The sequence below is a fragment of the Oncorhynchus mykiss genome, chromosome 23 (genome assembly GCF_057628025.1).
Source record: "Oncorhynchus mykiss isolate SJ-2025 chromosome 23, ASM5762802v1, whole genome shotgun sequence".
NCBI lineage: Eukaryota > Metazoa > Chordata > Actinopteri > Salmoniformes > Salmonidae > Oncorhynchus > Oncorhynchus mykiss.
In genome coordinates, this window is record NC_143044.1 from 26,487,424 (window position 1) to 26,512,010 (window position 24,587).

Here is a 24,587-nt window from a genome sequence, read left to right on the forward strand (position 1 = left end):
CAAATGGCCGATGAGCACAGATACATTTTAAGCTATAATTTCCCTTTATATGACAAGGATTGAAAAGGATTTGCCAGTAGATTGTCGGCTTGTCTAGCTTGCTAGCTAAGATTTTGAAAGTATGATGAAATTATCAGTCCAATCAAAGCTACGGTAGCTATAGTTGAAGTCGGAAAGCTACAAAGCTACAAAGCTACAGTTGAAGCCGGAAGTTTGCATACACTTAGGTTGGAGTCATTAAAACTCATTTTTTCAACCACTCCACAAATTTCTTGTTAACAAACTATAGTTTTGGCATGTCTGTTAGGACATCTACTTTGTGCATGACATAAGTAATTTTTCCAACAATTGTTTACAGACAGATAATTTAACTTATAATTCACTTGTATCACAATTCCAGTGGGTCAGAAGTTTACATACACTACGTTGACTGTGCCTTTAAACAGCTTGAAAATTGCATAAAATTATGTCATGCTTTAGAAGCTTCTGATAGGCTAATTGACATCATTTGAGTCAATCGGAGGTGTACCTGTGGATGTATTTCAAGGCCTACCTTCAAACTCTGTGCCTCTTTGCTTGACATCATGGGATCTGTAAGTTATTTATCATATTCATATTCTTCAAAATCAAGGGGAATATGGTATTATATTTGACATGAACAGAAATAAAAAAAACTGTCAATGACTGCTAATGTTAGAAGTAGCACTAATACAAAACTTGTACAAAACTTCAGCTCAGTGCTCAATGCGATCCACCAGTCATCCCTTATGCTAATGTCTCTGAACTGAGTCTTTATATTCAGATGATGGTACATGGAAGGTTGTTCAGATGGCTTGAGTCACAGTACAATTCCGTTAGATGATATGATTAACAGTTGACAGGTCAGTTGGCATTAGTCTGTGATCCTTGTCTAAATTGGCTTTGGTTAGGATTGACCAGCCTGTGGTAAATGTAGTATGTATGTTTTTCTGCATTGAAACTGAGAAATAGCAAATAATACCAAGCAATAGTGATAGAACATGAATGCGTATTTCAGTTATTAACTACTTTAATATTTCTTAAATTGCAACATGAATATACAATTATTAAACATCAATAGCAATATGCAAAATGCATTTATACATGAATGAAGCTATGCAAATATAGAAACGAGATAAAAATATTAATGTCAAAAGTAGGATGCAATAACATGCTTTCTCCGGTGAGATACATTCAGGCTCTTGGGAATTGAAGGAAAATTATGAAACACAGAGATGAAAGACAAATCATTTTTGATTTTTTCTTGGTACATTTTTTGGGGGAAGGCGGGCTTCCCTTGGCATCCATGAGTTCATGCCACTAATAATTACTGCCATTGTCTACCATAGGAAAAGTGTTAAATTCCCAGTGTTAAAATTCCAGTGTTATCTTTAAAATGTTGATTCAAATATTGTCTGAAAATTGTCAATCAACATTTACACTATAAACATTGGCTTTTCAAAACCATTTGATTGTATGAAAGACACACTCTGTCAAAACATCATTTTTCTGTTTGGATGCAGCCTTTTTCATGGACTGAAACACCAACAATGGGTTTCACGAGGTTCTCTTAAAAACACCAATATTCAGATTGAAGAACACCAACTTTTGGTGTTTCAGAGTACTTCCATTCTGTTTTTAGTACCCGCAAAACAGCAGTCTCAACATCAACAGTGAAGAGGCAACTCCGGGATGCTGGCTTTCTAGGCAGAGTTGCAAAGAAAAAGCCATATCTCAGACTGACCAATAAAAAGAAAAGATTAAGATGGGCAAAAGAACACAGACACTGGACAGAGGAACTCTGCCTAGAAGGCCAGCATCCCGGAGTTGCCTCTTCACTGTTGACTTTGAGACTGGTGTTTTGCAGCTCCTATTTAATGAAGCTGCCAGTTGAGGACTTGTGAGGCATCTGTTTCTCAAACTAGACACTAATGTACTTATCCTTTTGCTCAGTTGTGCACCAGGACCTCCCATTCCTCTTTCTATTATGGTCAGAGCCAGCACAAACAATAAATCTGATCTTGAGAAGCCCCTCTTTGTATCAGAGATTGACCAGTCGATAAAATTAATGAAAAGCGGTGAGGCCCCGGGTCCCAATGGTTACCCAATTGAGTTTTACAAAAGATTATCTTCTAAGCTGACTCCCTTATTATGCTAAGTTTATACTGAGGCACACATGCAGGGGTCACTCCCCCCTACCATGTCACAGGCTGTAATATCAGTCCTCCTGAAAAAGGGGAATGACCCGATGAAATTTGAGTCCTACCGACCCATTAGCCTGCTTTGCTGTGACTATAAGATACTTACTAGGGCTCTGGATATCCGATTAGAAGTGGTTATGCCTACAATAATACACCCCGATCAGACAGGCTTTATCAAGGGCAGACGTTCATTCGGTAACCTACGGCGCATATTCAATGTTCTTTACTCACCAAATTCTTCCCCCACTCCAGAAGCCCTGATCTCTCTGGATGCCCAGAAAGCCTTTGACCGTATTGAATTTGAATACCTTTTTACTGCACATGAAAGATTTGGATTTGGCCCTACTTTTGTCTTGTGGATAACGGAACTATATTCAGTTCCTCAAGCATCTGTTCGTACCAACAGCACTCTCACAATATTTCTCCCTGCATAGAGGAAATTGTCAAGGCTGTCCGCTGAGTCCTCTCCTGTTTGATATAGCCATTGAACCCCTAGACATCTCCCTGAGAGGTGGCGCAGGGATGACAGTTGAGGAGGGCAGGTCCACAAACTGTCTCTGTATGCTGACGACCTCTTACTGTATATCTCAGACCCCATCACGTCTATCCCAATCACTATTGATATCATCTCCAGATTTGGAAATGTTTCAGGTTACAAAATCAATTTCACAAAAAGCTTACTCTTTCCGCTCAATAAGCAAGCAATAGATCTATCTTTGGATTCATTTCCTTTCACGGTACTCAATACTTTCACATATTTAGGGTTCTGTGTGACTATGAACTTGAAAGACCTGTTCAATTTTAATTTCAAGCCAGCATTGGAGAAGGCTCAGCAGGACCTCAATCACTCCCCTCACCTCAATCATTTGCTGAGTCAACTCGGTCAAGATGGTCATCATGCCAAGATTCCTGTATCTATTTCAGACTATTCCCATCTTTATTGCAAAATATATATTTTTAAAACTGGATAGATATATCTACTTTCATTTGGAAAAAAAAGATCCCGTGGTTGCGTAAAGTGTTTTTGGAGAGACAGAAAGGAGAGGAGGGTCTTGCCCAACCCAATTTCCTCTAGTAATATTGGGCTGCTAATATTCACAAGATAACCTTTTGGGCCTCTACATTTTTAGAGGGGGAAGGACTGGTGTGGTCCCTTATGGAAGAGCGCTCGTGTCAATCATCATCCCCAGTCTCCTAAGTCTGTGCACCCCTACCATTGAGCATTCAATACCACTCAAACAACCCTACTGTGAAAAGTTCACTCAGGATATGGTCTCAGTTTAGGATCCACTTTGGACATAGACAAGCTATCTCATCCATGCCTTTTATTTCCAACTCACTCTTCACACCTTCCCTAATAGATACAGCCTTCCAGCTATGGTTTTAGAAAGGATTGAAGAGTGAAAAATACATTTTCCATGAGCGTATATTTACCTCCTTTGAACATCTAGTTAGAGAGCACAGTATACCCCAGACATACTTCTTCAGGTACCTGCAGATTCGTAACTTTACAAGAAAGATTTTCCCCTCATTCCCATCTCTCCCACCCACAAGCTGGCTCGATGAATGTCTGAAACTGTATCCCTATGCAAAGGGAAACATTTCGAAGTGTCACATGTGCTCCCTCTCCGGTCTCTAGGTCACCAGCCTGCTCGTTATGGCGCACACCTGTCACCATCGTTACACACACCTGCTCATCATCAGACTCTCCTGGACTCCATCACTTCCCTGATTACCTTCCCTATACTGTATATGGCACACCCTTTGGTTCCTTCCCCAGGCATTATTGTTATTGTTTCTGTTCCTGGGTCATGGCTGCGTTGTTTGTGTTATGTGTTTGTTTAATTTGTTTATGAAAACACTCACTCCCTGAACTTGCTTCCCAACTCTCAGTGCACATCGTTACACTAAGCTATATGACAATATTTAGAATATTGCATGCCCCACTCTTGACCATGTAAAGTGTTCATGGGAGGAAGAGTTTGATTTACGATATGACCTGGCATTCTGCAGTTGACAGGATACACTCATCCTCTATCTGCATTAGACATGGGTTATTACAGTTTCAAGGATTTCATCGCCAACACTTTTGCAGGAGTAGACTTGCCAGATTGTTTCCAGAAATAGACCCAACCTGCACTAGATGCCATCAGGCACCCTCCATGCTGTATCACACATACTGGTCATGCCCGGCACTAGTTCCATTCTGGTCCTCTATGTTTGAGACTTTCTCATACAGTGCCTTGCGAAAGTATTCGGCCCCCTTGAACTTTGCGACCTTTTGCCACATTTCAGGCTTCAAACATAAAGATATAAAACTGTATTTTTTTGTGAAGAATCAACAACAAGTGGGACACAATCATGAAGTGGAACGACATTTATTGGATATTTCAAACTTTTTTAACAAATCAAAAACTGAAAAATTGGGCGTGCGTGCAAAATTATTCAGCCCCCTTAAGTTAATACTTTGTAGCGCCACCTTTTGCTGCGATTACAGCTGTAAGTCGCTTGGGGTATGTCTCTATCAGTTTTGCACATCGAGAGACTGACATTTTTTCCCATTCCTCCTTGCAAAACAGCTTGAGCTCAGTGAGGTTGGATGGAGAGCATTTGTGAACAGCAGTTTTCAGTTCTTTCCACAGATTCTCGATTGGATTCAGGTCTGGACTTTGACTTGGCCATTCTAACACCTGGATATGTTTATTTTTGAACCATTCCATTGTAAATTTTGCTTCATGTTTTGGATCATTGTCTTGTTGGAAGACAAATCTCCGTCCCAGTCTCAGGTCTTTTGCAGACTCCATCAGGTTTTCTTCCAGAATGGTCCTGTATTTGGCTCCATCCATCTTCCCATCAATTTTAACCATCTTCCCTGTCCCTGCTGAAGAAAAGCAGGCCCAAACCATGTTGCTGCCACCACCATGTTTGACAGTGGGGATGGTGTGTTCAGGGTGATGAGCTGTGTTGCTTTTACGCCAAACATAATGTTTTGCATTGTTGCCAAAAAGTTCAATGTTGGTTTCATCTGACCAGAGCACCTTCTTCCACATGTTTGGTGTGTCTCCCAGGTGGCTTGTGGCAAACTTTAAACAACACTTTTTATGGATATCTTTAAGAAATGGCTTTCTTCTTGCCACTCTTCCATGAAGGCCAGATTTGTGCAATATACAACTGATTGTTGTCCTATGGACAGAGTCTCCCACCTCAGCTGTAGATCTCTGCAGTTCATCCAGAGTGATCATGGGCCTCTTGGCTGCATCTCTGATCAGTCTTCTCCTTGTATGAGCTGAAAGTTTAGAGGGACGGCCAGGTCTTGGTAGATTTGCAGTGGTCTGATACTCCTTCCATTTCAATATTATCGCTTGCACAGTGCTCCTTGGGATGTTTAAAGCTTGGGAAACCTTTTTGTATCCAAATCCGGCTTTAAACTTCTTCACAACAGTATCTCGGACCTGCCTGGTGTGTTCCTTGTTCTTCATGATGCTCTCTGCGCTTTTAACGGACCTCTGAGACTATCACAGTGCATGTGATAGTCTCAGCCACCACAACCACTTCATGATTGTGTCCCACTTGTTGTTGATTCTTCACAAAAAAATACAGTTTTATATCTTTATGTTTGAAGCCTGAAATGTGGCAAAAGGTCGCAAAGTTCAAGGGGGCCGAATACTTTCGCGAGGCACTGTATATATGCAATAAGGAAATTGCCCCAGATCCCTCTGTTGCTATTTTCGGGGTATCCCCCGAAGGGCTTAGTCTTTGTAACACCCAAGCAGACGCCATAGCCTTCTGGCCCGTCAACTCTTTCTTTTGAAGTGGAAGTCATATATTGTTTAACAGCTATTGCATAGGATAGTATCAATGTAACTTGTTGCTGTATTTATGTTGTTACTGTCCATTATGTTCTATCTACTTTTAAAAATCAATAAAACCAATTTCTCATCTCTCTCTCTCTCTCTCTCTCTCTCTCTCTCTCTCTCTCTCTCTCTCTCTCTCTCTCTCTCTCTCTCTCTCTCTCTCTCTCTCTCTCTCTCTCTCTCTCGAGGTGTGAGAGTCAGATTGTGAGATGTGTTCTTTCTTTCTCTCTCTCGCTCTCTCTCTTGGTGTGTGACATCAGTCAGATTGTGAGACGTGTTCTGTCTCTCTCTCCAGGTGGCCGTGGTGTGGTTGTAGGTCCCATTGTTAGCCAGTACTTGTCTGACGTGTTTTGTGATAACGAGTACGGACCTAACTTCCTGTTTGTAAACAATGGAGATGGAACCTTCACAGACGTGGCTCAGCAGGCAGGTGAGAGAAAGATGGAGAGACAGCTAATTGAACAGGTGTATCTATGTATTTTGATTGCCACACCATATATTACTGTGGTGTTCCCTCCTCTGTGTACCAGGTGTGGAAGACCCTATGCAGCACGGTAGGGGGGTGACTTTGGCTGACTTCAACAGAGACGGAAAGATGGACATTGTCTACGGAAACTGGAACGGGCCACATCGACTCTACCTACAGCTGGGCAACAACCGCAAGCACAGGTTCAAGGTATGGAACACAGTTTTAAACACAGATTCCACGTACGGTACTGTGGTTCAAGCACAGGTTCAAGGTTTGGTAGACAGATACAAACACAACTTCAGCACAGGTTCAAGTTACAGAAAGTAGGCTCACACACAACTTCAAGGAACGATAACAAAGGTTCAAGCACAGTAATCAACTAGCATCCCACCGTTTCTTCTATTGAGCAGTACATTGATCTTAGCTAACCTTCAGCTACTGTGCTTAATGATTCTAGAGGGTACCGCAGATCCTTCCTCTGACACACGCAGGCTGCTGCTGCGGCTGCTGCTGCTCTGTCTCCTCTGAAAATAATCAATGGCTACTTTCCTGCCAGAACAAAGCCCAGCTATTTAGATCCTGAATCCCATTATTATCCGTGTATTTTTATGGTCTTACATATTTACCAATTACTTCTAACTGTAGTTAAAAGTAAAATAGCTAATTAAATTTGTTTCCAGTGTATGCGTGTGTGTGTTGTGTGTGTGTGTGTGTTGTCAGGGATTAAGCTGTCCCAGTGAGGCCTTACACCACAAACCCCATAAACCTTGGCTGGGCTGATGTTTCTGTTAATTCAATGAGTCCCACCATCGCACAGGCGTGATTGATACTGAACAAAAATATAAACGCAACAAGCAACAATTTTACTGAGTTACAGTTCATATAAGGAAATCAGTCAATTGAAATAAATAAATTAGGCCCTAATCTATGGATTTCACATGACTGGGCAGGTGAGCAGCCATTGGTGGACCTGGGAGGGCATAGGCCCACCCACTTGGGAGCCAGGGCCACCCACAGAGGAGTCAGGCCCAGCCAATCAGAGTTTTTCCCCACAAAAGGGCTTTATTACATACAGAAATACTCATCAGTTTCATCTCTCCGGGTGGCTGGTCTTGGGTGATCCCATAGGTGAATAAGCTGGATGTGTAGTGCCTGGGCTGGCATGGTTACACGTGGTCTGCGGTTGTAAGGCCGGTTGGACGTACTGCCAAATTCTCTAAAATGATGTTGGATGCGGCTTATGTAGAGAAATGAACATTCAATTCCCAGGAAACAGCTCTGGTAGACATTCCTGAAGTCAGCATGCCAATTGCACACTCCTTCAAAACTTGAGACATCTGTGGCATTGTGTTGTGACAAAACTGCACATTTTAGAGTGGCTGTGTATTATCCCAGCACAAGGTGCACCTTTGTAATGATCATGCTGTTTAATCAGCTTCTTGATATGTCACGTATACTCCCTCTCTGGCCTGTAGGTCATCACACTGCTGATTAACCCGCACACATGTCACCGTCGTCTTGCGCACCTGCGCCTCATGACACTCACCTGGACTCCCATCACCTCCTTGATTATCTTCCCTATATCTGTCACTCCTCTTGGTTCTTTCCTCAGGTGTCATTGACTCTGTTTTCATGTCGGTGCGTTGTTTCATGTTCATTGTTTCTTTTATTTATTAAAACACTCACTCATTGAACTTGCTGACTCTCAGCGCACTTGTTACAGAATAACACCTCACCTAAGGGAAGCATCAGGGAGTGTTATTTTATTTCTACAGGCTCATGCCTCGACCAGATAGCTAGGCTTCCCTGCCTCATCCGGCTCGTCAGGCTTTCTGCCTCCACCGGATCGCCAGGCTCCCCTGCTTCCACCGGCTCATCGGGTTCTCATGCCTCTGACGGATTGCCAGGCTCCCCTACCTCAACTCTCTCACACACACAGTATCTGGGTTGACCTTTAGCATTGGTAATTAAGGTGTTGTCAAAGGTGTGTACGGGAGGCGAAGTCAGATGCAGGAGAGCAGAGTGTAGTGAACAGGCGCACTTTAATTCCGTTCCAAAAAGACACAGCACATAAAAACAATAACCTGCCAAAAACACGGAACATGACAAAAGTAAAGCGCCCAACAATAATCCACAATATCAAACAAACAATTACACACAAAGACATGATGGGAAACAGAGGGCTAAATACATGTAGAATGATTAGGGAATGAAAACCAGGTGTGTATGGGACAAGACAAAACAAATGGATATATTAAAATGGAGCGGCGAGGGCTAGAAAGCTCGAACAAGGAGAGGATCCCGACTTCGGCGGAAGTCGTGACAGGTGTTTTGTCACTCCAGTAATCTACTGAATAAAAGGAGCTGAAGCAGCAGCTTGGCTGGACAGTGGATGGACAGGGGGAAGAGGGGAAAGTGCCGATTAGGACTGTTTTAACTCTATGGATGCAGCGACCACACACACACACACACACACACACACACACACACTTGCACACTCACACATGCACGCAAAAACACAGGCACACACACTCATCTTAGCAGTATGTCTCCCAGCCCCACCAACCGTAACTAAGAATAAATCTCAGAAGACATGATGTGAGCTAATGGGGCATCTTAAAATGAAATGTCAGCAGGGATTCAGTGAAAATCACTATCATGTTGATTTGAATTGAACAAATCTGAGATTTGACAAAGTAGTTGGTCCTCTTCCCTAATCTGGCTAACAACTAACTATCCAAGTCCTGCTGGCTTCATTCTGGGATGGCTCATTGATGTTGTAGCCACAATGCGTCAATAATGAAGGGGGCTGTATTCTTTACTGGTTGGCTCTCCTCTTTCTATTTTGCTCAAACACCCACATACTATGCACAGCCCTGAGCGCCGCCCCTTCCATTACAACAGTTGGATTTTCAAATCCAAACAAGTTGAGGTCTCAAAACATTTGAGAGAACCAATCAATACCTCCTTTCTAGATCAGTGTGTCACAACTCTCCCTGCACTGTGAGTCATGTGGGCCGCATCAACCAGGCTACTTTTTCCCAGTATAGAGCTCCTCACTCCATCTCCTTTGCCCCTCTCTTTATCTCCCCTTCCCTATCTCACCCTTTCTGAATTTCCCTTCCCTCTCTTCTCTCGTCAACTTCTCTCTCTCCCCTCTCCCTTTTTTCTTTGGCCATTCCATCCACTCATTCACCAAAACAACAGAAGGTCACTTTCTGCCCCTTTCTTCTCTTCCGTCGTTCCCTTTCCTTCTCTCCCTCTTTCTCTCTCCTCGCTCCTCCTCCCCTCACCTCCCTCCTTCCTGCCCTCACTTGGCCATCCCCTCTCCTTCACCTAAACAGTAGAAGGTCACTCCCCTCCCTCCCCGCTTTCCTCATCCCCTCTCCTCTACGCCCTCCCCTTAGGCTTTATGATCCATATAATTAACACAGGGAGTAAACACTGTAAGGAGAGGAGAGAGGGATGAGATAGAGGTGAGAGAGGAGGAGAGGAGAGGAACATGTACACTACAAGACCAAAAGTATGTGGACACGTGCCCGTCGATCATTTCATTCCAAAATATGGAGTTGGTCCTCCCCTTTGCTGCTCTAACAGCCTCCACTCCATGAGCCCAGGACTAAATCACCTGACCAACAAATCAAGACTCCCCTCCCCCCAGTGTGGTAGAACAGTACAATATTTTGGGCTTGAGGCTCCCAAATACGTTGACAGTTGACACTATGCCTGGTCCTGGATAGGATGTGCAGGTTTTTGTTACAGCCCAGCTTTACACCAGCTTACTCAGCAGACCAACTACAAATTACTCACTTTGCTTATCCATACTCACAGTGAGTCCAGCAGTCACATTTCATTGCATTTCATTTTTTTATTTTACTAAGCAAGTCAGTTAAGAACAAATTCTTATTTTCAAAGACGGCCTAGGAACAGTGGGTTCCTGGGTACCTGCCTGTTCAGGGGCAGAACGGCAGATTTGTACCTTGTCAGCTCGGGGATTTGAACTTGCAACCTTCCGGTTACTAGTCCAACACTCTAACCACCAGGCTACCCTGCTGCCCACAATTGCACATGTATTAAGAAAACAAATGAAAAATGCTTCCAGACAGGACGGAGTGACCCACTATTTGGGTTTGGTTGAGAGTTTTTCCACTCAACAGATGGTACATTTACAGAAATACAATTTTATGAACAGGAATCTCCCCCAGTGTGTATGTAATATCAACACGAAACATTGCCTAAACCCCATGAGGTCGCCATAGTGGGATGTTAGCTACCTGGAGTGAGTGTACATAGTGAGTATTCCCATAATGTTACATTGGTCTCCTGCTGTTCCTGTTGTGTGTGGAGGTGTGTGTGCTTGCATGCAAACTCGTGCCGTGCATGCATATGTGCGTTCGTGCCTGTGTTCCTGTGTGTGTGTGTGTGTGTGTGTGTCTCTCTGTGTCTGTGTGTTAACATATTGTCTCCCTCCCCCAGGACATAGCGTCTCAGAAGTTCTCCATGCCGTCTCCGGTGCGTACGGTCATCGCTGCAGACTTCGACAACGACAACGAACTAGAGGTGTTCTTTAATAACATTGCTTACAGAGGGTCGTCATCCAACAGACTGTTCAGGTACACGCGCACACACATACACGGAGACGCACACACATACACTCACACACATGCAATATATCAGTTGAATCATCAGTTCCAAAAAGCAATTAAACTAATTGAATTTCCATGTAAATTTGAGCCTCAAATCTTAGCTAACATTTGTTAATGTCAGATCTCTAATTCCTCTGTTATTTTAGACTTAAAGCATTTCTGTAGTCAGGAAGTAGTCATAATGACTGAATATTCCCAGACGTGTGACTATTGGTGGAATGTGTGTGTGTGTGTGTGTTTGTGTGCTCATGTGTTTGTCCCCTTTGTAGTTATGCAGGACATCTGTGGTTTGAAATGGTGATCAATCCAACATCCAAAGCCCGAGGCTCCACTTGTACCATATTAAAACCTGAGTTGAAGTTTCAATCATGAAACACAATCCACCAAAATTAACGGTTATGCATTGTCTGGCAATGAAATACCCAGCTTGAACTATTTTCCTCATTGTCCTCATTGAAGCTAATTAATTCAATCAATCAAAGTTGTGCTGGGTTTGAGTGCGCTGGAAAACTCTGTCTTATGTTCTAAGTTGACAATGTTCTGAAGTTTAATAAAGTTGATAGAAAAACATATTTGTGACCCAATCTCAATATGGAAAATTTTGTTAGGTGAGGCGCTGTTCAAACTATGAGATGTTACGAGGAAATGACAGTGATTAGTACCGGATGTGTAAATGATTGAACTTGTCCATGCCAGGATAATCAGGACAAAATAGCTGCTGTGCTTCATAACATCCAACATTACAAATGTGTAGTGGGTATGAAACTCGTCCAAAGTGTGTTGGCTGGAGTAAATCAGGGACATTACTGAGATCTAAAAGGCAACTGTCATTCACAGAGTGACAGGCTAGTCCAGGGTTCTCCAACTGGCGTGCCGAATTTGGCCTGCGTGTGGATTTATTTGCCCCCCAAAGTTTTCTGAGCAAAAAATCTCTATATTTTGAAACTGTATGTCATTGAGGGGCATTAAAGACTGTAAAAACACTAGGAAATCAGCTCCAAGTAATTTACATTTTGGAAATCTGTTCCTAAGTATTCCCACCATAATAGAGAGACACATGATCGTATACAAATGCAAGCAAGGTTTGAAATTATTGTTTTAGTCAAATATTTTATCTGTTTGGGCTTCTTGCGGTCAATTTGCAGTCTACAAATTAGTATAATTTTTGTATTATATATATATTTTTTATTGTTGGACATAAAAGTATGTAAAAAATACCAGGAAATCAGCTCCAAGTGATTTTAATTTTGGAAATATGTTCCCAAGTATTCCAACGCATAATAGACAAGTGATCATATACAAATGTAAGCAAGGTTTGAAATATAATATCTGTTTGGGCGTCTTGTGGTCAATTTGCAATCAACAAATGATTTGACATTCTGTTCCGGCCCCCCAACTATGCACTCAAGAACAAATTGGCCCAAGGCTGAATCAAGATGATGATCGCTGGACTTGTGTCTTGCTTTTTTGACTAAGGCGGTTGGCTTTGAGGGGCATTTGCTGTGCAGAATGTTGTGAGTTTGAGTCCCACTTGGGGAACAACAGAATGCACCCTGAGTGATGGTAGCTGGGCCTGGGTTATTATGGGGAGTTTAACAGATATCTGGTTGCTATGGCAGGGTAACTAGGAGAGAACATGGGGACCCCCAGATTGAGGAGCTGAATGTGGGGGAGGCAGCCGAGCCAGAAGGACGAGGAACAGGTGAGGGTTGGGGGTCAGGGGAGTGTACAGGTGTATGTGTATGGGGGGTAGAAATACCTATTAGGCTTACACTGTGATGAACTGTTTATCATTAACCTATTTTACACTGTAAATGTGTAACACACATCAATTATATAGTGTAATTCCTACTTCCTCCATGGGATGGTGCTAGATGTCTGTGGTTTGAGATTGTAAACTTGACTAATCAGCTTTGGCAGCTCTGATTCTAGCTCCTTATCAGCCTCTTTTCTCAATGTGTGTTCTCTTATTATTCTTATTGTGTTGTATGTTCGTGTCCTCTCAGTGACCTGTGTCCGTTAGTTCGATGTGTGTTCTAAGTGTTTGCATGTGTGTATGTGTTGTCGTCTATCAGGGGCGGCAGTGACAGACTTTGATGGAGACGGTCGTCTGGACCTGCTGATATCTCATGGAGAGAGTGCTGCACAGCCTCTCTCTATCTACAGAGTCAACCAGGTACCACTGTGTGTGTGCTCTGACCACGTGTTCTCGTTGTGTGTTCTCTCACCATATTTTCTAATTCGAGATGTTGTATCCCACACACATCTCCTTTAATCTGCCCCCCCCCCCCCCTCTCTCTTTCTCTCAGGGCTCCACTAACTCATGGCTGCGTGTTATCCCTCGTACCCAGTACGGGGCGTATGCTCGGGGGGCTAAGGTAGTGGTCTACACTAAGAGAAGTGGTCCACACACACGCATCATCGACGGGGGCTCCGGATACCTCTGTGAGATGGAGCCTGTAGCACACTTTGGGCTCGGTAGGTCTGACACATATAGATGTACGCTCATACACACACACATGCACGTAGGAAACAAACACACGCAGAGTGCACACAGACTGAGTGTGTGTGTGGAAAGCATTGCAAGATCCATGTGGAAAGCATTGCCTTAATACCCCTTCTGATTGGAGGCCCGGGGGAGAGATAGAGAGAAAGGGGAGGATGTGAGGGGCGAGGAGGTGGAAGGGAGAGGCAGGTGCAGGTGCAGCAGCTGGAAGGCCTGGATAGAAACCCCTCTCCAGCCCCTCATCCCCATAGTCCAGCCAAGACAGTTAACTTCTGCCGGTTCAGACTAGCAGTAGTGTGTGTGTGTTGTGTGTGTGTGTGTGTGTGTGTGCTGACATAATATAGAAACATTAAAGGAACATTATGTGGATTTTACGGGAACATTATGTAAACATTCTGACAATGTTATGGAACATTATGAGGATGTTTTGGTGATGTTACCTGTCTCTCTTACCTGTCTCTCCAGGTAAAGACATAGCCACTAATGTTGAGGTGTACTGGCCAGATGGGAAGTCAATAGCCAGGCCTCTGGAACCAAGTGAGATCAACTCTGTCCTGGAGATACGGTATCCCAGAGAGGAGGAGGAGGGCACACCTGAAATAGAGATAGAGGTAAGGACCATATTTTTATCTCACTCTTTCTCTCTCTCTCTCTTTCACTGTTTCTTTCTCCCTCTCACTGCCCCCCCCCCCCCCCCCCCCTCTCAATTCAATTCAAAGGCTTTATTGGCATGGGAAACATATGCCAACATTGCCAAAGCAAGTAAAGTAGATAATATACAAAAGTGAAATAAACAATACAAATAACCATAAACATTACACTCACAGAAGCTCCAAAAGAATAAAGACATTACAAATGTCATATCATGTGTACAATGTTGTAACGATATGCAAATGGTTAAAGTTCAAAAGTGAAAATAAATAAACATAAATATGGGATGTATTTACAATGGTGTTTGTTCTTCACTGGTTCACTGGTTCTTCACTTGTGGCACCAGGTCACAAATCTTGCTGCTGTTATGGCACACTGTGGTGTTTCACCCAGTAGATATGGGAGTTAATCAAAATTGGATTTGTTTTCAACATCTTTGTGGATCTGTGTAATCTGAGGGAAATATGTATCTATAATATGGTCATACATTTGACAGGAGGTTAGGAAGTACAGCTCAGTTTCCACATCATATAGTACACGCAAAACAGCAGTCTCAAAGTCAAGAGTGAAGAGTCGATTCCAGGATGCTGGCCTTCTAGGCAGTGTTGCAAAGAAAAATACATATCTCAGACTGGCCAATAAAAATAAAAGATTAAGATGGGCAAAAGAACACAGACACTGGACAGAGGGACTCTGTCTAGAAGGTCCGCATTGCGGAGTCGCCTCTTCACTGTTGATGTTGAGGCTGGTGTTTTGCGGATACTATTTAATGAAGCTGCCAGTTGAGGACTTGTGAGGCGTCTGTTTCTCAAGCTAGACACTCTAATGTATTGGCCTCATGCTCAGTTGTGCACCGGGGCCTCCCACTCTTTCTATTCTGAACAGAGCCAGTTTGCGCTATTCTGTGAAGGGAGTAGCACACAGTGTTGTACGAGATCATCAGTTTCTTGCAATTTGTTGTTTTGTAGTGTTCAGTTTTTCCATTAAAATGACGAACACTTACCACGCCGCATCTTTGTCCGATCCTTACTCCTTTTCAGACGAAGAGGAGGAAATCTGCCATGACACAAATGCTGATGCTCCAGATACTCAACTAGTTTAAAGAAGGCCAGTTTTATTGCTTCTTTAATCAGGACAACAGTTTTAAGCTCTGCCAACATAATTGCAAAAAGGTTTTCTAATTAATAATTGGGTTTTTTCAAATGATAAACTTGGATTAGCTAACACAACGTGCCATGGGAACACAGGAGTGATTGTTGCTGATAATGGGCCTCTGTATGCCTATGTAGATATTCCATAAAACATCTGCTGTTTCCAACTACAATAGTCATTTACAACATTAACAGTGTCTACACTGTATTTCTGATCAATTTTATGTTATTTTAATGGACAAAAAAATTGCTTTCTTTTGAAAACAAGAACATTTCTAAGTGACCCCAAACTAAGTGACCCCAAAGCCAATGTGACATTTGCTCAGTAGATTGTTTTCGCTGAGGAAATGTACGAGTCTGCTGTTAATGATAATGCAGAGGATATTTCCAATGTTGCTGTTGACGTATATCCCCCGGTAGTTATTGGGGTCAAATTTGTGTCCACTGTTGTGTATTGGGGTGATCTCAAACCACACAATGGGACTTCAAAGCAAGTGGCTAAGTTTGACCCCGCACATAATTTAGTTGCTCTCTCTCTCTCTCTCTCTCTCTCTCTCTCTATCTCTCTCTCTCTCTCTCTCCCTCTCTCTCTATCTCTCTCTCTCTCTCTCTCTCTGGTTGTTAATAATTATTATCCAGTGACTGTATTCTGTACTTATCATAAGATCTTGTGTTATAAGATGATACAGTTTCTTGCTTTCAACGAGACAGTATTGAAGGTGTATCCCTTTCTTACAGTGTGGCCAAGGGTTTGCTATGAATGAGAATGGCCGGTGCACAGGTAGGTTGAGCTCCACTATATGTCTTTAACAATCCCTGTCCTGTTTGCCAATGTGCTATCCTGCATCTCTTTCCCTGCAATAAACGTCTTCTCCCGCTACCTTCCTTCTCTCTCCCTCTCCTCCCACTCTCCTCCCTTCCCCCTTTACACGTCCCATTCTTTCCCTCCCCCCTCCCTCCAGATAAGGATGAGTGCACCCAGTTCCCCTCTGTGTGTCCCACTGACCGTCCTGTATGCACTAACACCTATGGCAGCCACAAGTGTCGTGCCAATAAGAGGTGCAACCAGGGCTTTGAACCCAACGATGATGGATCGGCCTGCGTGGGTGAGTGGGCTTACCCTGGTCCTAGATATGTTTGTGCTGTCTTGCCATCTCTTGTAAATGCCATGCCATGTTTGACCATAAAAAGTGGCTACACAGCACTAACAGACCTGGGACCAGGCTAGAATGTGCTACGATATACAATAGATATAGCTGCCCAAGCGAAATAGGTTTTTTGAGGCTACAGTCCTTCCAACGAGTGATTGTAACATTTTCCAAACTACTTTTCTCCTCTCTGCATCCCTGTACCTGCATGACTTACTGTTTGCACTGGCTTTGCACTGTGAGTTAATCTATGGCTGTTATTAATCTTTCTGTCTTCATTGTGCCTCTCTGCAGCTCAGGTAGCTTACTTTGGGGGGACACGCTCCTCGGGGGTCCGAAGATGGGCCGGCTTCTCTCTCTGGCTTCTTTCTCTCTCTCTGCTGCCTCTCCTCTCCTCCCATCTGCAAACCGGACTACTGTAGCTGCTACACACTTCCTCTCCACTTCACTCTGGAACCTTCCCTCCTTCGCTCTCCTCCCTCTCTCTGGGGGAGTGTACAGTGACTCTCGAAAACAAACTGAACATGAAAGTCTCTTCTCCATCTTCATTCCTCTGGAAAATTAACTGCTCATGGAAGCATCTACCATCTTTTCACTCGTCCTGAAACAAACGGATCATAGAACTCACTCCCTCTCTTCACTCTCAAAACGAGCTCTCCATGAACATTTCTTATTCTCTTCACTCCTCTCATACATAACAACTCATGGACTTCTCTTCCTCCTTTCTTCACTTGTTCATGGACTTTTCATGGACTTCTGTTTGTCAACACTTAGCTCCCAGCCCCCTCTGAACTGTATAATTACACGCACACACACTGGGAGCATGCTGCTGTGAGTTAAGGAGTTAACAACGAACTGCAGAGTCCTTCACACCACCTCATCAGCTGGACTAGCCTTGGACTTCAGTGTGTCTGCGTCTATATATCGCACACTATTCCCTCTAGAATGCACCGGTACATATCTGGGTAGTGTTCAAAAGGACACACCATAGAATAACGTTTCCATATTTTAATACCTCTGCATTTCACTCGGTTCCAAAACGTTTATTTCGTGCCTACTGAACATAATATATGCCATTTAGGAGACACTTTTATTCAAAGCGACTTAGTCATGCATGCATACATTTTACATATGGGTGGTCCCAGGAATCAAACCCACTACCCTGGCGTTACAAGCGCCATGCTTTACCGACTGAGCTACAGAGGACCCTGCTTTGGGTTTCCCATGATGGAAGAAAGGTAATGTCTGCTTTATTTGATACACAAAGGACATGATCTTCATCATATTTTTGACATTAGCATTGGATGATTCTTGATAGATGCTTTTCATGAAAACATATTGCATAACGAATACATATCTAAACACATATCACACAGTCATAACCAAGCCTTCAATGCCAAACAGTGTTCTTCAATCCTGCTTCTAGGGTTCCGCAAGACTTTTCCTCCGTCCAAGCACATACATACTGTACCTGATTCAAACTCAGTTGATCAGATGAATCTGGAATGTTAACGTTGTGCTGGAACAAAATCCTGCACAACATATAGATCCCCAGGACAAGCACTGAAGAACACTGATGTAAAATGATGCTCCCGGTACCTCAAACCAGGCTTTCCACCAAATGTTGCATTGCCTCCTTACTGTAAATAAATTATGATGATGGTGTATAAATGATGATGTTCAACCTGTTTTCAAGTTAATTGCATTCCTTATCGTGTCTCCAATGTCAAATAAAAGTGTCATTATTATATAAAAGAGCCATGTGCAATGTGATTTAAAAAGTAAAATCCATCTCATTATAGGATGAATCCTAACCTGAGATTCCTGCATGTACTGTAACTCACACTTTCAATATGAATCACAGATGTCAATCAGAGATATGTATATTTAGTACTGATGAAACTCAAGTTAGGTTCTGACACTCTGTTCCCAATGTTAGCATTTTAATGTATAGCCATGAGAGTACAAAAAGGAAACAGTCACATTGTGTGACTAAGGTCGGGATTCAGTCTGATTGCGGGTTCAAATCAAGACAAATTGTATTTGTCACATGCGCCGAATACAACAGGTATAGATAGACCTTACCGTGAAATGATTACTTACCAGCAATGGCGTTCAATAATAGAGTAAATATTTGCTAAATAAACGAAAGTAAAATAAAAAGTAACACAATAAGATGACATAACAATAACCGGTACCGAGTCAATGTGCGGGGATACAGGTTAGTCGAGGTAATTGGTACATGTAGGTAGGGGTAAAGTGACTATGGGTAGATAATAAACAGTATTTGGTTTTAAATATACTTAAGCATCAAAAGTACATGTAATTTCAAAAATATACTTAAGTATCAAAAGTAAAAGTACGATTTGTTTCAAATTCCTTATATTAAGCAAACCAGGTGGTACAATTTCATATTTTTTAGATTTATGGATAGCCAGTGGCACACTCCAACACTAAGACATCATTTACAAATGAAGCATTTGTGTTTAGTGAGTCCGTAAGATCAGAGGCTGTAGAGATAACCAGGGATGTTCTCTTGATAAGTGTGTTGATAAAACACACCAACAATAGCCTAAACAGGTATTGTATATTTCTTCTTAGTGAGACAAGGTAATGGGATAAGACAGAGGTCTGGAATTTCAATAAACAAAGGGAGGGATATTAAAAAATGTTCAAGACCGGAATCTCACTGGATATCTGCTGGAGCCATAATGATACTGTCACAATTCCCATGTTCTGTGTTCTATGGAATGTTGGTATGAACAGATCATAATCTATGGAATGAGAGGATTGTTTGCTTTCAGGATCATCTCAGGTGAAGTTCTTTTATCTTTTACTGAAGAAACTTAGCCAAAGCAGCAGCATACACAATTAGACAATGACCAGCATAAAACATTCAATCACCTTTTCGGCTAGATCAGGGATGGGCACTTATCTGGAAAACCAGGTGTATGGCCTCCCTGACCAATCAGTGACATTAATGTACCAATGAAGTGCCAGGGAGAGGAAAAAAATAGGAAGCTACGGGACCTGAGTGTCCCATTCCTGGTCTATGATGCAAGAAGGTACTATCTGACTCAACCAACTGCAAACTGTAAACAGGATCTTTGGTTGGTGCATGAACCAATAAACAGCTCAGTGGAAAAAATAGGGTGATTCACACATACCTGCTCAAGAAACAGAGATGATGTGATAGAATGGAAACTTGCCATTGTCAACACAGTTTAGGGGTTACAAATTCCCTTAATAAGGTTCATTCTAGGTGAAGTCATCTGTCCTCGTGGCTGCTAGGGGGGACTTCCTAGACTAGAAGCAGTGGCCCTTTGGACACTACCTCTACCATTTGTACTTCTGTTTTGCCTTTACCTTTTGGTCAAGCTTCATTCAGCCTCAGTATGGGGGGACCTGGAGAGAAAGATGGCATATGCTAACCTGCAGACAGCGCTAGGGAGAGTAAGTGTCACATCACAATCTACATTCCTTTGGAGTACTTTCACCTTTACCTTTAGCTTCTGGTCAACCTTGGTTCAGCCTCACAGTAACATGAAGAGATGGATGGGAAATGCTGACCTATAAAGGGGAACAGTACCTCTATCTCACTGTGTCCTGTAGACTGAGCATTTGGTGATGTCATGTCCATGTCCCTCTGTTCAACTGAACCAACAGCTGTGTTTCTACTGACTGTGTGTGTGTGTGTGTGTGTGTGTGTGTGTTTGTGTGTTATCTTGTTTTTTTTTTAAACTTACGGATAGCCATGGGCACTCTCCAACCATCATTTACAAACAAAGCATTTGTGTTTCGTGAGTCCGCCAGATCAGAGGCATTAGGGATGACCAGGGATGTTCTCTTGATAAGTGTGTTGATGGACCATTTTCTGTCCTGCTAAGAATTTAAAATATAACAAGTACTTTAGGAGTAAAAAGTACATTATTTTCCTTAGGAATGTAATGAAGTAAAAGTTGTCAAAAATATAAATAGTAAAGTAAAGTACATAAACCCCCCCAAAAACGACATATAGTACATTGAAGTATTTTTTTCTTAAATACACCATTGTGTGTGTGTGTGTTTGCATTTGTCAGTGTGTTTGCAGTCACTTGTGCATGTGTGCATGAGCGTTTCGGATGGGGTTAAAACATAACGTTTAGGCACTCATTCCGAATGGTTAAGATAAGTGTTAAGGTTCGGGATAGCATTAAAACAAAAATAAAATAAACTGGGATCGAGCACACAACCTGATCCAGGGTCATTGGATTACGCCCATCCATGTCCCCCGTCCACAATACTTGAGCAAACTTGATGGTAATACTGCTCACTGTTGCCCCAATGGCTGGTTTTGAAGGGATTTTCCAACGTCCTCAAGACATTGAAAGACGTCAAATTTTGAAGTCACTCTTGAGCGATCTGCCTGGATGGTGTGCTTGTTATGTTTGAATGCAACATTAGATTCCTAAGGCTGCGCTAGACTTTTGAAGAGCTTTGGGGAAGAGAAGGGGAGGAATGAAAGAGGAGAGAGACGGGTAAGAGAGCAAGCGGGTTTACCCTCCTCTCCGCTTGGGCCAAATGAACTGGAACACAGGGCTCACGCTATTGACTCCCCTGTTTATCCAGGTGCCACTCTATCTCTCCCTCCTCCTCCTCTCTCCCTCTCCCTCTCTCTCTCTCTCTCAATTCAATTCAAGGGCTTTATTGGCATGGGAAACATATGTTAACATTGCCAAAGCAAGTGAAGTAAATAATAAACAAAAGTGAAATAAACAATAAAAATGAACAGTAAACCTTACACTCACAGAAGTTCCAAAAGAATAAAGACATTTCAAATGTCATATTGTGTCTATATACAGTGTTGTAACGATGTGCAAATAGTTGAAGTACAAAATGGAAAATAAATAAACATAAATATGTGTTGTATTTACAATGGTGTTTGTTTTTCACTGGTTGCCCTTTTCTTGTGGCAACAGCTCACAAATATTGCTGCTGTGATGGCACACTGTCGTATTTCACCCAGTAGATACGGGAGTTTATCAAAATTGGGTTTGTTTTCGAATTATTTGTGGAGCTGTGTATTCTGAGTGAAATATGTGTTTCTAATATGGTCATACATTTGGTAGGTTAGGAAGTGCAGCTCAGTTTCCACCTCATTTTGTGGGCAGTGTGCACATAGCCTGTCTTCTTTTGAGAGCCAGGTCTGCCTACGGCGGACGTTGGTATCATTAATGTGACGACTGCTATTCATCGAATAGCTCAGTAACCTGGGGCACCATGGGGAAAGTTTGTTTAATGAGTTACCGTTTCCCAAATTAACTCAAAGAATATCAGAATATCGATTTCATGGCAGTCACTAATTAATACATTTCCTGACCAGTCTCATTCTTAACATTGCATAATTCGTAAATTTGCCAAACCCGGGTCTCACTAAATAATTCCGACCACACCAATTGAGTTGATTATTTATTTACTATCAAGATAAATGATAATATAAGATACACATACACAAACAGTCTAGGTTATTGGTTAGAACTTATAAAATGGTAACAGGTCCCTAGCGGACCAACACGTGTTACACAAGATGGAGATTTAACCTTTTCACACGTACCAACACATGGGTGTGATCGTTCTACAGTGGTCCCTGTAGCATACGATCAAACCGGTGTGATTAGAACGCTTATTGAGAACACTTATTTAGAACGGCCAGTTTCGATTGATGCAACAAAATGCATTTGAGCTGGCCACAGTTTTTTCAGAAACATTTAGCGTAAACACAGACCGTACAAAGTTATGTCCAGAATGTGAGCAGTTTATTTTTGGATGTATCGAAGTATCGACCGGTTATATAAACTAAGAAATGTTCTTACCAGCCTGACATCAGCATTTGATCGGTTCTTTGTGCCTATACAAGGATCTATGCATTGATGAGTCCCTGATGTTATGGAAAGGTAGGCTGGTGTTCCGTCAATATATTCCCTCCAAAAGGCACAGGTTTGGGGTCAAGTTCGTTGTCATGTGTGATGTGAAGACAGGATTTGTCCAGGACATTATAACTTACACAGGGTCCACCACTGACATCCAACATTATAAGGGTCTTGGGGTGTCCGGGTCTGTGGTAATGACCATGCTGGCTCCTCATCTCGGCAAGGGACACACTTTGTATGTGGACAATTGGTACAGCAGTCCCACACTCTTCCAGCATCTGCTCTCCAACAGCACAGGGGCCTGTGGCACAGTCAGGTCAAACAGGAAGGGGATGCTGGCATTCGGATGCAGGAAGATGCAGAGAGGGGAGGTGGAGTTCAAGGAGAACGGTCAACAGATGGCAGTAAAGTGGCATGACAAACGAGACGTCCATGTCCTCTACACTGTCCATACAGCAACCATGTCGTCCACAGGGAAGGTGGACCACCTGATGGGAGAGAGAAAAATGTAATGTAAATGTAATTATGTAATGTATTGATTGTTGCAACCTTCTTTGCCAGGTCTCCCTTGAGAAAGAGTCTCTGGGTCTCAATGGAATTTTCCTGATTAAATAAAGGTTTACATTTTTTTTGTTTTTAATAAAACCAGTCTGTGTGGTTGACACCCTCAAAATGGGGGCAGTGGATAAGGCGGGCATGATAAACAACTTTGTGGAATGCACTCTGAAAATATTTTTCCATCTGATCGACACTGCTGCCTTCAATGGCCACATAGGTCACTGCCAACTAACAGGTGAGATGATTACTGAACAAGGGATTTTTTTGTAATTGGACATACAGTTCACATACAAATCACATACAGTTCCATTATGCAATTATAGTGACAATATCTCACACACCTACCCACTGCCTCATCATCCTCTCCCTTCCCTCATATGTAAAGTAATGACCTACCAAAAGTACAGAGAGAACCTCATGAGAGAACTGCTGGAGAAGCACAACACCCCTCGGCGCCCATCCACTGGGGGTTGTCCTGCTGCGGACAATCCCCTACGCTTCACTGCATAGCATTTTCCCTTCAAAGTCCCCCAAACTGCTGCTCAAGGTAGTCGCACACGGAGGCACTGCAAAGACTGCCTGTCTGGCACCAGGAGAAGTAAGCAGAGGAAGTTGACAAAATACATGTGTTCAGCTTGTGATACACCTCTATGTATTTCACCATGCTTTGGGGAGTATCATATGCTCAAGCACTATTGAGCACATCTGAGGCAATCAATGACTGACTGACCTGACAGGTGACCTGCCATGATACTATGCCTTTTGAGGTGGGGGTGGAAATGCAGTTGTAGTTCAGTCTTTCCTTGAACATAAAATGTTTTTTTTTCCTCAAGTAAAACATGTTTTTGTTGTTGTTGTTGAACCAACCTCCACCAATCCTGCAATAAAATAGATGGCTATTACATATTGGCGTGTGTGTTTTCTTGCACTTCTTGTTATAACAGTAAGAAACAGTAACTTTTGATCTCCACAGGGGGGCAAGGCAGGGCAGAACAGAGCTATGCTAAAAAGGCCAAATGAAAACAAACCATGGTCATATGAATTTTTATTTATTTAACCATTATTAAACTAGGCAAGTCATTTAACAACAAATTATTATTTACAATGACTGCCTACACCAGCCAAACTCAGAAGATGCGCAAATGTCTGCAGACTTGAACTGCACAAACAATTGGGAAGTTCTTGGGGAATTTTGTCCGGGTCAGAAATGTCAAAAAACATGTATTGTCCGCAAAAGTAAAAATGACTATTTTTGATGTGAATGAATGAGGAGGCGGAACACACTTCAATTCAAACTGTTCTTAGAAAATCAAAACTTGTTATAAAATCATTTGAAATTGACTAGTTGAGCCTATAAATACAAACAGGTTGTCTGCCTTGGTTAGAGGGCAGCGCGGATTAAATGTACTGTTGAGTAACACTCACATTCTGGAATGGAGAGAACATTCTAACATCACGTTTATAAAAAAACTCATG

At 42.4% G+C, this 24,587-nt stretch overlaps 1 protein-coding gene across 1 annotated transcript in view; it reads left to right on the top strand.

Moving 5' to 3' along the window:
- crtac1b (cartilage acidic protein 1b) overlaps positions 1-18,399 on the top strand; it is a 55,084-nt gene extending 36,685 nt beyond the window's left edge. The window contains exons 6-15 of the mRNA XM_036960507.2: positions 6,369-6,503; positions 6,604-6,749; positions 11,019-11,155; positions 12,808-12,890; positions 13,264-13,364; positions 13,498-13,666; positions 14,160-14,305; positions 16,235-16,277; positions 16,459-16,602; positions 16,939-18,399. Coding sequence (XP_036816402.1) covers positions 6,369-6,503; positions 6,604-6,749; positions 11,019-11,155; positions 12,808-12,890; positions 13,264-13,364; positions 13,498-13,666; positions 14,160-14,305; positions 16,235-16,277; positions 16,459-16,602; positions 16,939-17,066 — 1,232 coding nt within the window. The 3' untranslated portion in view covers positions 17,067-18,399. The remainder of the gene's footprint in view (positions 1-6,368; positions 6,504-6,603; positions 6,750-11,018; positions 11,156-12,807; positions 12,891-13,263; positions 13,365-13,497; positions 13,667-14,159; positions 14,306-16,234; positions 16,278-16,458; positions 16,603-16,938) is intronic.
- Positions 18,400-24,587: the final 6,188 nt, after the last annotated feature.